The sequence below is a fragment of the Aedes aegypti genome, chromosome 3 (genome assembly GCF_002204515.2).
Source record: "Aedes aegypti strain LVP_AGWG chromosome 3, AaegL5.0 Primary Assembly, whole genome shotgun sequence".
NCBI classification, from domain to species: domain Eukaryota; kingdom Metazoa; phylum Arthropoda; class Insecta; order Diptera; family Culicidae; genus Aedes; species Aedes aegypti.
This window is the reverse complement of record NC_035109.1, coordinates 409141405-409157674: the sequence shown is the minus strand read 5'-3', so window position 1 is coordinate 409157674 and position 16270 is coordinate 409141405. Positions and strand designations below refer to the sequence as shown.

The 16270-nt window shown below is 36.6% G+C and overlaps 2 protein-coding genes and 1 long non-coding RNA gene across 10 annotated transcripts in view; 1 reads left to right on the top strand and 2 right to left on the bottom strand.

The window, feature by feature from the left end:
* Positions 1-3102: 3102 nt before the first annotated feature.
* Positions 3103-4221, bottom strand: LOC110677661. The gene is made up of 3 exons (XM_021848606.1): positions 3988-4221; positions 3722-3919; positions 3103-3477 (listed from the first exon to the last, which is right to left on the bottom strand). The coding sequence occupies exons 1-3, from the start codon at positions 4211-4213 to the stop codon at positions 3242-3244; spliced, it is 660 nt and encodes a 219-aa protein (XP_021704298.1). The 5' UTR covers positions 4214-4221; the 3' UTR covers positions 3103-3241.
* A 630-nt stretch (positions 4222-4851) lies between these two features.
* On the top strand, positions 4852-7519 carry LOC110677662. Its single transcript, XR_002501108.1, has 2 exons — positions 4852-4938; positions 7316-7519. It is a non-coding gene; the product is annotated as an uncharacterized LOC110677662 (long non-coding RNA).
* Positions 7520-8152: 633 nt separating this feature from the next.
* Positions 8153-16270, bottom strand: part of LOC5573215 (cysteine-rich motor neuron 1 protein) — a 55335-nt gene continuing 47217 nt past the window's right edge. For 4 of the 8 annotated variants that reach the window (XM_021848601.1, XM_021848598.1, XM_021848600.1 and 1 more), the window contains exon 3: positions 9246-11623. In XM_021848601.1, the coding sequence (XP_021704293.1) occupies positions 10692-11623 (932 nt within the window). In that variant the 3' untranslated portion in view covers positions 9246-10691. Of the gene's footprint in view, positions 8174-8245; positions 8308-8376; positions 11624-16270 lie in introns of those variants that run through there. The other 4 variants (XM_021848605.1, XM_021848602.1, XM_021848603.1 and 1 more) reach the window with 2 other exon arrangements.

Sequence of the window (16270 nt, the reverse complement as noted above, 5' to 3'; positions counted from 1 at the left end):
TTGTTCCATATTCCTAAGTTTTGTAACTCTGGAACGATGCATTTTTGAGAATTACATTCATTTTCATCCAGTTTTTTAGGAACGCAAAAATAGGGACGGCAGTCATCATGTATTCCAAAAGCATGATAAGGAGCATTACGTATATCTTGGCGTAATCCTTCAACGTCGCTTCCATTGGTTTCATCGGCACAATGTTTTATTGCGGCGCGTATACCCCGTGTAGTACGGTCGATAGATTTTTTGAAGGCGTTCAAATATTGTTTGGGACATTTTATCTAAAGCAAAAAAATACATTTACGCACTTGATTTTGTCAACTCCAATTTTGGTATAAATCTTTTAACCTATCTTTATGATAAGTACAATATTTATTGTGAAATAATATAATAAACATAAAATTTACCTCTCGAAGCTTTTTTCCACAGCTTTTTATGGCGTGGTTACAGCAAAGCTGCTGACGGATTTCGTGTCCATATCGACAATTGTTTTTCAGTCTTGCTACCGTCGTGGAGTCCCCGTCAGTTACAACTGTTGTCACCTTCACGCCTTGTTTATGCAATTTTTTGAAACCCTCAATTAATATATCTGGTTCCATACCACCAGATGCTCCTTTGAAATTGCGGTAGCATTTATGCTTACGTTGTTTCAAGCCTTTTTTACTCCTTAACACATTTATGTTACAAGCGACGCATCGCTTATTTCTGCAGCCCACAAAACAAACTTTCTTGGTCCGTAAACCGATAATAGCTGCGCATCCCGAGGCTGAGTTGTATCGATGGCCATTACTTCGCTGGCCCCATGATCCATCGAGAGCTGCGCATATTTCGGTTGGTTCTTCATCAGTAATGGATGTAGGCAGATCCTTCATATCCTGAAAAACTAGTTCTCTTTCGTTTTTGACAGCATTTTGCATGGATTCTTCCAATGCAGCTTCCAATGTATCATCCATAGCAACTTCATCCTTGATGAAAGTCTGTCTACTTAGAAACGGCATATTCAAAAACGAGAACAGCTCATGGGCTAATGTGTATGTACCTCCACTACACAAAATTGCCCAAACCAAGCTCAATCGTAAACGTTTTTTTGTAGATGGCTTTTCAGATGAACCTTTGTAAATTTTATTACAAACATTGCACTTGAGAAAAACGGACGACACCATGGATTGAAAATCCTCTTGGTAGGGACAAAGAATGCCTACACAGTGCTGAGAATGTAGCGCTTGAGTTGTCAAAGACCATTTCATAAAGTAGTCGAAATCGACGATTCGCCGCCCCTCAAAATGCTTCCATTGTGGGATCTCAACTTCAGTGTATGCATCAGTGTCTATTGCCTGAAACCTAAAAAATATGATATGATCCATGTGTACACAGACATGCTGAGATTATTATCCTCGCGTAGTACAATACATATACTGCCCTCACAGACAAACAAACGTACAAACAGTTGACATCATTAGCATCCGGTGAGCATGTTGCACGAAATACTGTTGTTGTTGAGGTTCGAAACATAGCTAAATTTAAATGATCGTAAAATTAGTGGTTGATGAAAAATTCTTCAATGTTACGCCTGTTTGTCTGTGGTGTCCTTCTACAAACGACTACAAGTCTCTTAAAATATGAGACAAGTAAGTGGAGAAGAGTAATTACGCAATGCAGCTAGCAAATCACGAAAAATTAAGATATTATTTTGACTAACCTTTTAGTAGTTACTTTTCCAACAGGTTTTGCTTTGTTGTACACACCGTTCCGTAGAACATATCCGGACCGGTTTATGTACCGGTGCTTGGGCTCAATATTATCAAGGGATCTGTATATTTTTTTCATTTCACCCGTAATCGTATCAGGAGAGTTGTCTATGGTGATCGTCGTGTTTAATGATCGGTTACAATCGGAATGGTGATTAAATTCGACCCATTCCATACATGCGTCGCAGTGGCAATCAGAATCAGAGTCATTGTCTATTTTCACCGGAACGCCGGGAATATCGATTATAGTTGTGGTGGATCGCGTTAACTGAATAGGTTTATTAATGCTCTTTACTGTATAATAATTTTCGTCCACGCTCTTATTTGAAACATCTTGGTCAGGGTCCTTGTTGGGTTCTAATTCAGGAACAAATAATGCTAAAACAATAATTATAGTAATAATAGCAATAAGCCTACCCTGTTTTGCATATAGTAGTTTATTATAGCAAACGACTATATGCAAAACAGGGTAGGCCGTTTGGCATAGCTGTCGTTTGGCATAATTCTGAGAAGCATTCGATTTCTAAATTCCTTCCAATAGTCAATAAAAATGCTCGCGATCTCATCGACGCTAGCAGAGTATCGATTAGTCATACCTAGCCATACTAATTTTCATAATTTGTAGAAAAAAACAATACTAATAAACCTTTTTTGTGATGAAGCTGTATCATAACTTCCGGGCCACGATGTCCGAGATATTAGTGCGCATTTATAACAATGATGCGTCCAACTGCTAACATAAGTGATAACATGTAAAAAAGAAGCTAAATGCAATTTTATGATACACTCTTAAAAATAATGAAAATCACTCCGGACGTAATTCACATTATGACTGAATGACACATGATGTAAGTGATGAAATGATGTAAAAATGGGTTCTGAAAGATGTATTGAAAGAAAAATGTAGTTTTACATGATGAAGGTCATGAAAACGATGCCGCTATGATTGACATTTCCCGAATCAGACACCATCGTATTTAAAATGAGACACAAACTCACGTCATTTGGTTCGCTTCTTTTATGTGCATCCAAAAGACGTAAAATCGCATGATTTTTTCGGAGTGTATATATCTCATGGTCGCGGACAAAATTGTACCACTGTAGTTGCTTCTTTTTCAAATTAATGACTTAATGCCAAACGACTATCATCCCAACTGACTTTACACCATTTGACTGTCTGCCAAATGGCATTATGGCCATAGCAATAATAGGGAAACATGATCCAATTTAGACTTCGAAACAGTTTTTAGGTCATATCTTTCAAACACGACAAACGACATGGTTATTTTTCGTGAAAGGATGATTCAGAGCGCACAATTTTCTCTCAGTTTCTTCTTGTTATTTCCTAACAAGACATGACTAGATAAGATTGAACAAAATGCTTCAAAAGGTCCAATTTGTTTGGTTCCAAGTTCCAAGTTTCCAAGTTTCCATGTTAGAACGAGCGCTTGGGTTCCAAATTGAAACAGGGTCGGAATTGGAGCAGATTCCCCCAATAATTATAGTATTACTCTAGGGTCATAAAATGTACCTGTTCGATGAGGTGTCACAACATTTGCATCGTGAAAAGATGACTCTCCAATTACAGCCGGTTGGTATCTGTCGGACGCCGAAGCCAAATAAGATGATAAGTTCATCGTACCAGTGGATTCGTGACTACCTAATGCCTTCGGTGTATACGCGTCTGATTGGTCTTGACCACTGCAATTTTCGTTACAACTAGTTGTGGTCGACCCTACAAGGAATTTCATAATTGAGTCGTATATAGTTCAATGAAATCTTATATACAGGCAGTAGAATACAATCCAATCTCACATTACTATAAGTTTTTAGTTAGTTTTTTAAATAAGTTTATATTTAGTTTTAAATTAGGTGTGGAAGGTAACCTGACTATATTTGAAACTTATAGCATGTAAAATTTAGCCAACCAGGTCCAGCGATGCTGATTATATAAGTATGTGAATAAAATAGATGCTTACCGAAACTAGAATGTACAGAGGAAGAACTAGTCATCGAAGCCAATATCACATCAGGACAATTCTCGTCGTGGAATACTTTGAAGGACTCGTTTGGAAGCGAAAACGGTATTTCTGCTGAGCAATCTGGTGAATGTGAAACATCGGCATTGCATCTCACTGTTATAATCAAATCTGTGGACGTCGTTGCACTATACGACTCTAAAACAAAATAATACCTTTATTGACCATTTTTATTAATTTTCTATGAAATTACGAAAGAAGCTTACCCGATGTTCGTAAACTGCTAGGAATAACGGGACCTTCGTCATCGTGGGTGAACTCAGCTGGAACACACTCTTCCTTGATATCAGGCACAAATAATTCCGTTGACCACAACGACGACTCCCGTATGTAGCCGGTATCCCACACATCCTCAACACTATTGCCAAGATTGATTTTTTTGCGTTTTTCACGCTCAATAGCTGCTTTTCTTTTTTTCGTCCGACGAGGCATTTTGAAACGCAGTTTGGACACGATTGCAATACCTAGCTGTAATGTTTACTGTTTACCTTCTGAAGGCAGTGCCAGCTGACTTGACAGTGTTGCCTGAAGCTTGGGTGACAGATTTCAGACCAAAAGTAATAGTTGGCAAAATCTGTTATATTTCATTATTTTATTCAAATAAACGTGTTTAAATACAAATTAAATTAATTCGCTTGTAATTCAAGATTTGCAATACTGTTTGTCAAACATAACAATACACTGAAATGAATTAAATTATTTTTTTGCTATTAATATATTTGGCCTCACTGCCAAAAAAGCCATCAATACATAAACATATTTTCATTGCTGGTAGTTGCCGTCGCGAGTGTGATTGTTGCGGAAAATCAAATCGAGGAAAACAATTTCAGTAAATTTTAAGTGCACGGATTAGAGGTTTTAGAGGATTTTCGTTGAAAATGAATGCGATGGGAGAAAAAGTGAATAGTGGAAAACAATCGATTCAAGTTTTATTGACCATTGTGCTGTGAATAGTGGTGAAAAAATCGGTTGAAATTCGGGAAGCAAAATTGTGTGATTGATAGAAAGAGAATATGAAGAAGAAATCTAGAATGCATGCTCACGGAAATAATGCACAAAACTAGTGATTAAGATGTAATCCTGCCTAAAACAAGATTTCAATTGATAGATTGAAGATGTATGATTCAACAGTAGCAATACGGAAGAGCTACCTCAAGGTAAGAGCAGGAGAAAAGCAGATTTATGCGTAGGTACCTTTGCACTCGTCAGGTACATGCCAAGATGAGGGAAAGGGGAAGGGGGAGGGAAACAACAATTTTGGCTGCCATCTTTGGCTTCCTTCTATAGTGTCCTTAATATACAGTTAATAAGAATACAATTTTACATTCAGAAATGGAATAGTGAAAAGTGAAAAATGTAAAAGTGATTTGATTGATTTGTGTCCTCAGTACTGATGGTTTTTGGCTGCCCCAAGTTCACCGAACCATCCGGAAGTGACAGGCAGCACATGAATTTAGAGAATCAAACCGGTGAGTTTGTTCCAGTATGATACTTTTCCTTTTGTGAGCCTTCCGGATCGTTTTTGTCCGCGTCGTGGAATTTCTGGTCGTTTCTTGAACGGAAAATGTTATTTTCGGAGTTTGATAATTCAAGACTAACAATTCAAAAGGCCTCATCTCCAAAAAGTAAACAATGAGAAAAATACAATCTTGTTTTGTCAAACAATAAATCAAATTTAAATTAAGAATTTAGGCATTGTATGTTATTTTATCGTCCAGAAAGTCGATGGATAAACTGATTTATAGCTATGAATATTCATTACTATCATTTTCGCAAAAAATCCTGCTAAAAAAACGAGTCAAAGGAAATGAGGCTTTTATTTCACCAAAAGCTGTGCAGCCCTTTTCATTTGTGGCCATAGACGCCGGCCGACGCTGATGAGGCCTGTGAGTTGACGCCTTTGTTTACTCTAAAATGTGTTGAGGCCTTCTAGTTGTGGCTTGTTTTTTTATCATCTTCTGATGTGGCCTTTTGAAAATCATTCAAAATTGATGATGAAATAAGAAATTTAAAGTGTAGAAGAGTGTTAAGTGGTGAAGTAAAGTACATAGAGATCCCTACAGCAAGAGAAGATTCGTGCGGTCGTATAAATGTGTGATTGATTGAACCCTTCGTCATCCATGAACATTATGTGTGTGGTACGCAAGTTTGTCGTCGAGAAAATGTATGGAAATATTGGTTCAATTGAAATAATATTGCAATTGAACGTTATTTTTCATGCAATTGAAACCAAATGGTGTTTTTGTTAATAAGTTGTGAAGTACAGACAGGCTGACACAGGTATTATTTAGTAGTATGATACAAAATACATCAGTCTACCGGAACCCGACGGAAAACTTGATAATGTTCGCCGTTTAGACAACCACTGTGTAAAATAATACAAGGAGCAGTCGTTCCGTAGTATAACCTGCATCTACTTAGTGAATTTGGAACATTTTTCGCAATCTACATTGCAATTTTGATGTTTGTTTATCAGGCCTCAACTCGGTTTCCGTCAGATATAGAAATGAGGCCTTTTTGAGAAAAGGCCGCATTTGCGATGAATATCCTGGTTAGCGGAAAATGAGATGGGGCCTTTTAGAAAAATGTTATTTTTTCAATTTTTATGCATATTTTTAAATGACTATTGTATGTTTTAGCAAGAATAGGCTCCTATACACTGAAATCAGCATAAAACCGATTTGTTTACATTTTGGACTTGAGGCCTTTTCAATTGTTGGTCTTGAATTATGCTCAGATTGCGCATTCTGTCCGGGCGGGTGTAACGCAACTAACAATCGGTAGTGGATGCCTTTTAACCGTTCGATGACCCTGGAGGGATCGATTCTGCTTTTCGTAGAATTTTGAGCAGAAAAACCGACTGTGTTATCCTAGGGTGTTTAGTTCGAACGCGCTTCCTTTCGTTTTTCGATTATCTAAAAATACAGTACCATCGGGGTTTTTTTTTTCAACGGGCGGTTTTTTTTACGCGTAACGTTATTTTATACAATCCGATGACCCTGGAGGGATCGGTCTTGCTTTTTACTGGCTATTGAGCAAAAATATTACTGCACAATCGACAAGCATTTCACGAAATACAATTTATACTATAAATAAACTATTGTTTTCTCTTTTGATTGCCGGCATTCAAAAGATTAAATTGAAAACACTTAAACAACAAATGTTTATGGTCTTTCGCCAGCTTTCTAGGCGAATCCTGACAATATACCTTCCCCAACTTCCAACTTCGTAGCACTTATGAGGGTGTCGCTGAGTCGGTGGCCTCTCATTAAGCACTGCTACATCAACATTTCCTTCCCCTATCCCAAGTTATGGTAAAGATGGGCGTGGCCGGGAATAGTGATATTCATGCTTTTAGTATTCTTGTTTATGATTTGAACAAGGTATACTCCCCTGCCTTGTTCCTGAAAGTAGTCAGGATGAGATTATTGAAAAGAAACATGAATGTTGCTAGTATCCAATCTACGAAGTATACCGTAACTATGCTAACGCTAACGCTAACGCTTTCATAAAAAGTCTATTCTATTCTTTCAGCACTGCTTCCAAACCAAACTGTCAGGGCTGTTGAGATTTTAGTGTCGCACCCGTAGGTAGAATATACGGGAATCGTCTGTGGTAGTGTTTAGAGGTATGTTATTTTGTGCTTAGTGGAAATGAATTGTAGATACCTGGATGAAATAAAAGGAACAGCAGTTGCTAGTTGAGTTATCAGTCAGTAGCTGTCTGCAGAGGAATGGACTAGCTTGTTTTCTTTGTGCTCAATAAGCTATCCTGGAATTGGAATTGTCTTTGTGTACTTCCAATAAGGGCACCATGAATGAGCAAGAAAATTTGATGGAAATTGCTCACTAACGCCATCTTCTAAGTGGTCAGGATTATGAGTTATCTACAGAACAAAAGTATTATGCTCACAACCGCCATCTGGTGGCAAAATATCGAAACCAATGGCTCAAATAAAGATAGCCTTTGAGCTACTGAACAACTCTGTCGAAGACACCGTACGGCCTTACAGTTGAGGTCGAAATACGCGTATCTGTCAAAGGATACAAACTCTAGTGGAATTAAATGGTAGTACTAAATTCGATCCAGACGAATAGTTTGAAGGAATTTCCCAAAAAAAAACTATACACAGGCTTTCAGAATTTCTGGAGTTATTACTGGGCCAACTGTTGGAGGATTTTTTTTTCTCAATGATACGACGTATTAATATTTCGCCTCCAGTCACTTTCGACTTTTTTACAATCCATCCAAAACCGTGAACTGAGCCCCTTGAATCTAGTTAATAAACTGAAATAAGTCGCAGCTTGGGCTCCTCTTTGCCTAATGTGAAAGAATAAAAATGGTTTGCTTCCTTCGTATTGTTGTGTTCCATGCAAAAGATTAACATTAGGGCTGAAAAAGAATGCGGATGGTATTATTATTATTTTTCATCAAATGGTGAAAAACGTGTTCCAACTCGTCTACCTTCCATTGAAGAAAGTCCTGGCTACGTCCTTGAGGTGCACGCTTTCATTGAGATTTTTCTGCTAAAAGAGCCAAAGTAACAGAATATTACAATCGTCATTGTCATCGCTTCAGGGAATTTGATACTTAACCGTCCTACAATAGCATGGTGCCGTATGATAAGGATATGTGTAGGTATAAAACTGTTCACATTAGCAGATCCAAATAGAGAATAAAACCAAAGTGGAACAGACGTCATTATTCAATAAGTGTTTGAATGAATGAATGAATAAAACATTATATCCTATCGAACACTCTCGAGCCTTGTCTCAATTGAACAAAATAAACGGCATCAAAACTATGTGTTTGGGAGCATACTTTATCATGACTGCTGAAGTTTAATAACTTAAAGCATCGTTTGTTCAACGGAAAAGCTCCTACGCGGAAACAGCAGTAAATTATGCATTTCAGTAGACGCCACACAGCACCAAACGAGTAGATATACATATCTACACATGTATTCTATTACGATTTCGTTGGCTGCAGCACAACTCGCTTCGTACGTGCACTGAGCGTACAATACCAATTTAAAATGTTGTGTACGTAAGCTGTTTCTGTCGGAGCAAAAGGGGGGGAAGGTCGCGTTGCATAAAAGTGCAACATATATAAAAGAGTAGCTGTTTTTATGACGGATAATATTTTAGGGAGATGAACATACGCATTCGAAATTGTTCACAGGGCAAAAGAACAACACACAGAAATTATAAAATATGCACCAAATGCAGTCACGTACGGAAAAGAGCGCGAAACGGAAGAAACACTTAGATTGCATCCTGACGAATTGGTATCGGAAAATAAAGTTGAAATACCGTTTTGACTAGTTTTTTGAGCATCACAGCGGGGAAATGTCAAGCGAATAAAGAGGACACAGTTTTTAATTTATTTCATTTTTTTATTAACAACGCAAATTTTACTTTCCATGATATTGATGTGCTTTTCAAATCCTGTCATGACTGATAGCCACAATGTATGTTGAGTGTACATTTACTTTTGTTCCATAACAATATTGGAACTTCGAGCTACGATTCTCATTTCATTTATTTTTTGCTTTGTGGCCATTCACAGATATAAAAAGGAAATCGTTTCAATGATATGATTTATAGCTGATATTAGATGCTGCCATCTTCTTATTTAATGCCAAATTTGTAGCAAGAGTTTTGAAATAAAACACACTCTAAACGTTTACAGCTTCGGAAGTTTACTTTTGATATTTGATGCTACAAAATAGTTGCTGGAACAATTGATTTAATGATACATATTTGAGAGGTTTGCACAGTAATTTTTTGCAGTTTTATTCAAAAGTCTTTTGATTTATAATGTAAGCGAGGCGAATAGGAGATATTTCATTTATTTATCACTCACTTAATATTAAAAATTACATTCAGCTATTATTACAGATAATAGTATTCGGATGCAATAGACTATTGATTCATTTTTTAGTTGTTGTTGAAACATTGTAGAAAGAAGTTGTGACGATGAGATATTTGGTTTTCAAAAACGGAATCAAAATAGCTTTTATGATTATTTTTGTTCTGGTTTATTCTGTTTTGCTGAGGAATATTGAATTCTATGGAAGCATTTTTATTTCTTTTTCATATTTTGTATCACCATATCATCATCGTGCTTAGCCGTCTTGATCTCTCATATAACTAACCTTAAGAACAAGAAAAATTTTCAACAATAATATATAATAAATAATACTTTCAATTTCCATATACAACTCCTTCGAGGATAAAATAATAGTACTAAAACAGAAGTAAATTAAAAATCGATGACGTACAACTACCTGCCGTAATTTTATAACAACAGCAATATATGCTACTATTTGTTCGAAATTTGTTCATCGGAAATCATTTACGTTAAATAAATTTTATTTTAATTTATATTTTTCATAGAAACAGTCTAACATTAACATTTCAACGTTATTGTAATAGTTTACGCCGGTGAAAAATGCTCTACAATTTAAACCTAAAGTGCCTAAACTCAGCTTTATAGTATATCAAATTTGGTAAAATTCGATTTGTAAAATAAAGCCGTCGTAACAGCATGGAACACAAATTTATATACAATTTATCACAACGTTTCAAAACTAAACTTTTTTATATTTGAATCGTGGGTATGGTTTCGTAATCATAGATTTTAAGTATACGTGCACCGTCAGATTTCGGAGCCTCGTACAGTTCGTTAATTACGGAAGACTTTTGCATGCTATTCAGACTTTGAAAAGTTTAAAAAGGTTCAATAATGAATTATCTGGTTAACAATAGCTATTTGGATAACAACACAAAGTATAATGATTCAAAGTGTTAAAAGTTCGGTGTACATGTTTGTCAAATGATAGTTAAATACATCACCAGCTATCTTTACGGTGCTCAGTAAATCCAAAGACGATGTCGGAACAATTATGCTATACTTGTACAGCGTCGTACTTTGCGTTATTTTGACGATAGTACCACACAATAATTCCTCCTACAATGAATACCAGAGGACATATACACGCCATAAAATAAATCCAAAATGGATTTAACATTTCATCGTATGAGTTGTTTTGATGTGGACCTTTTCGAACTATATCCTCAATGTCTTCAATGCTATCAGTAGAATTCACGGTAGTTGATTTGACTTCAGGATATGCCACTGTTGTGTGTACTGATTCGTTCGTTGGTGGTCTAGCGCATTGGCAGAGATCACAATTGCCCTGTCGTTGATAACCGTATTTACAGTGGATATTGCAGAACTGGACGTCTGCACAAAAGTTCATGCCATCTTCATCGCAAACAGGACAGCATTCTCCGGGAATTAGCTTGTATTTAAGACAATTTGGCGTCTTACACGATGACATCTGACAACTTACTTTTCCGTATTCACATTTACAGTTGGTACACTCATCAGCAAGCCACCAATCGCCATGCTTGTGATACTTCCTATCATGTATGCAATAGCTATCCTTGCAGGGAACGCAACATTTACCAGGGACTCCAAATTGCTCGGTGGGATTGGTTGTATTTGCAGGTATTTTGTTTGCTGGACATTCCTGGTCGCAATAATTGGGCTTGCATACGCATTCGTATTGTGTACAACAGTGTAGAAGAAGCATTTCATCATCAGTAATACTACGTTTACGATGGTGATGATCATAAGCTCCAGGAATTATTTTTATCGTTTCTCTTTGTCGTCCCCCATAAGCGAGAGCACGCTTTCTTCGAGTGGAATCCTTAACATTACTATTGAGATGGTGGTGAAAATGATTGGAATAATGCTTCGTGACAGGCTTCAAATAGCTATCGTCGGGACATGTTTCAGGTGCAGGACACGCTACGTCTTTACATCTTGCTCTCTCTGCAAAAAAAAATAATAAAAAGAAAACCGTTGACCGAATTAGCATTGCTTTAATGACACAGTTGAAATGAAATGGTCTGTTAGGAAGGGTACAACAATTCCAAATATATTTAATTAGTTTTTTTTTTTGGTTGCTTTCGTTATGGTGATGTAATTGTAATGCAATTTAATTTAATTAAGATCATAGTGTACACAAAAGCTTTTGGATTTTTTTCTGGATTTTGCTAATTTTATGGAAAATCTCTTATATGGGTATATTCAAAGAGATCATCATTTTTACATTTTCAAAAATTACTAAACTCATTCAGTCTTTGCCCTAATATACGTGACATTTATGTTCAGTGTTGCCAGGCGATAGGTGTATTGTTATACGGGGTTTGCGTTTAATTCCCGTCCATACTGTAAAACAAAAATTGGTATATATACCTATAGGTTTTATATACCTATAGGTTTTTTTTCTGACTGTGCCAATGCATTATGGGCCAGGGACGCAATCGGGACAAAATTAACAACTCGGTAACGGAACATTTCCGGCATTTGGTCTCTTCGGCAAAGTTTTTTTGTAACAACAAGGACCATGTACTAACATAAACGGATAGCTCGAAAATCGTCCGTATAGGTGGCGCCACAACCTAACTTTTCACTCCGACGTTCTAGAGACTAGCTTGGAATGTTCGGCAAAGTTGTTAATTTAAAAAAATATGTACCAAAAAACATAACCAACTTTATCAATACTCAGGTCATATTGACAGATTGTACATTGGCAAGAGAGATATAACTTTACTTCTGTAAAAATTACCTGATCATTGTCAAATTCGATTCGTGGTGCAATGAAGAATTACCCCGAACGCCACTACCCCGAATGGGTCACTATCCCGGAAGCCACTACCCCGAATGGGTCATAACCCCGAACGCCACTACCCCGAATGAGCCATTACCCCGAATAGTATGAGATATAGACCAGTAGCTTGCTTTGCGGGCAAAAATTTTAACCATACTGTTAAAAAAATCATTTGACTATTGGATGTATGCGTCTCTAATGGTAATTAATGGTGCGTAAAATTCGTCGGTAAATAATCATCATATATTTTTCCGTCTTTCGTATGTCTGCTATTCTTTCGAAATATCTTCTTTTTTTTTCTTTCTGAGGCGGTGCATGTTTCTCAGCTCAGTGGGCACTTTCGTAGTTCAAGGGGTCATTCACCAATTTCATAACACCAAAAATTGCCATTTTTGACAAAGCCAACCACCCCCAAACACTTTTTATATGGAAATTTTAAAATTTTTGTATGAAGTGCAACCTTTCATATTTTTTTTTGCCGCCTTCACATGAAATTTGCGAATGGGCTTTTAATGGAACAAGCCTTTTATTGACTGCTGAACTTTTTTTTCAAATTAATCTATTGTTACAGCATCACGTTTAATTTTCACCTAAAGATGCTTGAATGTTACATAATCGTGTAAATTTAAAGTGCATTCGATTGAAAAATAAGCGAGTTGTCGTTGACATTTCAGTTTATTTTGATGCTTAAAATATGTGCATGAAATTTACAACATACTTTTAGCTGTGTAGGCTTCTTGGTGATGTTTATATTTCAATTTTGTTTTTAACAAAAACATTTACGAATATAGGTTGTGTGATAGCATCACATTGTTACAGTAATTATTCATATCATAGCTGCAAGCATTTCACCAGATATTTGCCATTCTTTCTTAAATAGGCTGTTCTTCTAAGTTTTCGTTGGATGACCCAAGTAACCACTACCCGCTAATCCACCTTTTTGGTCTTATAGGGCTATTATACGGCTAGAATAGGGCATGTCAGCTCTTTAATAGCAGTATATTAGTACGCAGAACGAATAAAAGTGCTATTTGGTTTCTTGGGGAGCTTGTCACGCTAGTATTTTCATATGGAACATCTATTTTTTTTTAAAGGAAGATATCCTCAAGGCATTAATTGAAGACAATCCTGCTATACTTCTTATCAAAAATAACCCTTCTTTTATCTTTTTGTATAAAAACAGTCAGGTCGATTATGGAACTGCTCACAACTTTTCTACCATCATCTTGAATCAACCACAACTATTTTTTTGTGGTTACCTCAAAGAAATTCAGCTGAATGATCCACAAACCAACAAAAGTATTTACCTTAGAGGCGATCAAATGGCGTCGTTTTTCTATCAGGTTGGTTCTTAAGCGGGTTCCATAGAACATCACTTGCAGTGATAATATCAGAGTGAGTATTACCATCGTTTACGAAACAAAATCTTTTACAAGATCTTAATGCAAGTAGATCGGCATCTAAAAAAAATGAGTGAAGGAAGTGAGTGGCAGCGTCCAAAACCAGATATTACTACACCCTAATTTTGAGCATATTATAGCTATCCTTTTCATAATAAATTCACCCTTCTTTTCGAAATAGGCTGTTCATAAGAGCATTGCAGTGTGGCTTTGGAGATCTCATGAAATTTAGAGGACAAATCCAAACGAAACTTAGTATGTAAAAATATTTGCTGAGAACTTGTTTAATATTCATAAGGAATCGTAAAATTATCTCGCCTCCTTCTGATTAGAATTAGTCTCAATAATGCATAACAATTCGGGGTAATGGCGTTCGGGGTAGTGGCTTTCGGGGTAATGACCCATTCGGGGTAATGGCGTTCGGGGTAGCGGTATTCGGGGTAGTGTCATAGAGTCGCGTTGTTACCAAGTTATCAATTTTGTCCTTCGAAATAGCGTCTCTGGCCCATAGTGCACATGGGTGTTGCATGCAAGTCCGTCATTTAGTGTGATGCTTCTTTTACAGCGCAAATTGGTCACTCCATCTTCTTAGTTTGAACCAGGGATGGGAAATGTACTGTAGCAGTGGCGCAACCAAGGGGGGGTTTTGGGGGCCCAGAGCAGATTTTTTTAATAAAAATTATAAAATATATTTTTGAAATTCAACACTAAAATCCACAAACACCAGAGCAGTAAGTTGTTTTAACAATTACTTTGTTCTAAGTTGAGGAATGCTAGTTTGAAGCAGGGTTGGGAAAAATCTTGAAATTTACTCTACAGTAGCCAAGCAAAGCCAATCACAGTCATCGAAGCCAGTGAAACTCACGCCCATCGCTGCTGTAGGCAAAAAGCCTTGAAAATAGCAAAACACCCGTTGCTAAGGGCAACCTAGAATTACTGTAGAAAAATGTTCTATTTCCCGCTGCATTTCCCGCATTTTGAGCCTTCAATAACACACATGATTTAGAAAACTCGCGCTCCCAACATAGGCTACTTGATGAGATTCACGTTTTTGAACTACTGTACTGGGAGAGCCACGTGATTTTCGCGAAAATTCAAGCCTACTACTATTACCATTCTCAGCACTGGTTTGAAGACCTTCGAAGAATTTGAAATAACGTAATTTGCTCGCTTTTTCTGATAAATAAGCTACAGGATTTTCAACAGAATTTTGTCAAACAAACATGCAGATATGTATGTATATCGAGACCGTTTGAAAAGCTGATTGGTTCAAGATACAATATTTTGAAAAATATTTCAGTTGGATCAGCATTTAGCCAAATTTTATGACCTCCAGAGAGCAGATGAATTTCCGGAAAATCAATTTTTAATAGTAACAAATAGCAATTCTTGGAAATATTAAGGGAGATTTTGGTTCCGTGGCACAAATTTTCATCTACAATCAGCAAATGCTTCGAAATCTGCAATGCTGATTTGCCTTCAACACACTGCTAATGAAAATCACAATGATTTTTACTGTTACTTGCGCTGAAAGATCGCTGATGCGCTGTTCGTTGAGAAACTTGAAAACATATGTAAGGAACAGAACAGACGAAGATTGGTTGAACGTTATCATGTATGTGCGTGCATCCAAATGTAGCTTGGATAAACTTTCGAACCATCGACGAAAAAAGAAAATTTGAACGATATCAGATTCCGTTTCGCCATTCATATTAAAAAGCAGAATCTAAAGCAATGTTAGTAACGAATGAAATGTTCTTTGAAACCTGAAAATTTTCCATATTTTGGAAAACTTTTGGAAGGAAAATTTTACCAGGCATAAAAGATTTCCTTTGAGCAGCGTTGTAAATTTATATAAAAATTTATGGCTAGGGTTGACGAGAAAAGCTTAAGTTTGAAACAAAGTTTTTTCTTCAATGTTAATCAAACAATATTTTTTATTTTTTCAGCCCGAAATTTTTCATACCCGTTTCACTTTCTCAAAAACACATTATCTTCAAGTTCACAAAACCCCCCTAGAGCCAAATCCTGGTTGCGCTACTGTACTGTAGCAAACATTTACCACCTCGACATTCACATTTTTCTACACGACCATCAAAATCCAAAGCAAACCATGACCGTTCAAAACAAAAAAATGTCACGGCTTTTAAAAACTGTAATCTTGTTCTTCCCAACGTTTCTGCAAACCCGAATGCGAAATGACTCGAGAACAGTGGTGACACGACTTTTCCGGTTTTTGGGGTTTTGCATTTTTGTTCGATAAAGGGAGCATGAAATTGAACTTGTTTATATGTATCGCAACGGAATGATTGTGCTCTTGCTATTAGCGCTAACAGTTTTTAATTAGTTGAAAACACAAGCGAAATATTAGCGATTGAATTATTTAACATATTTTTCAATCATTCA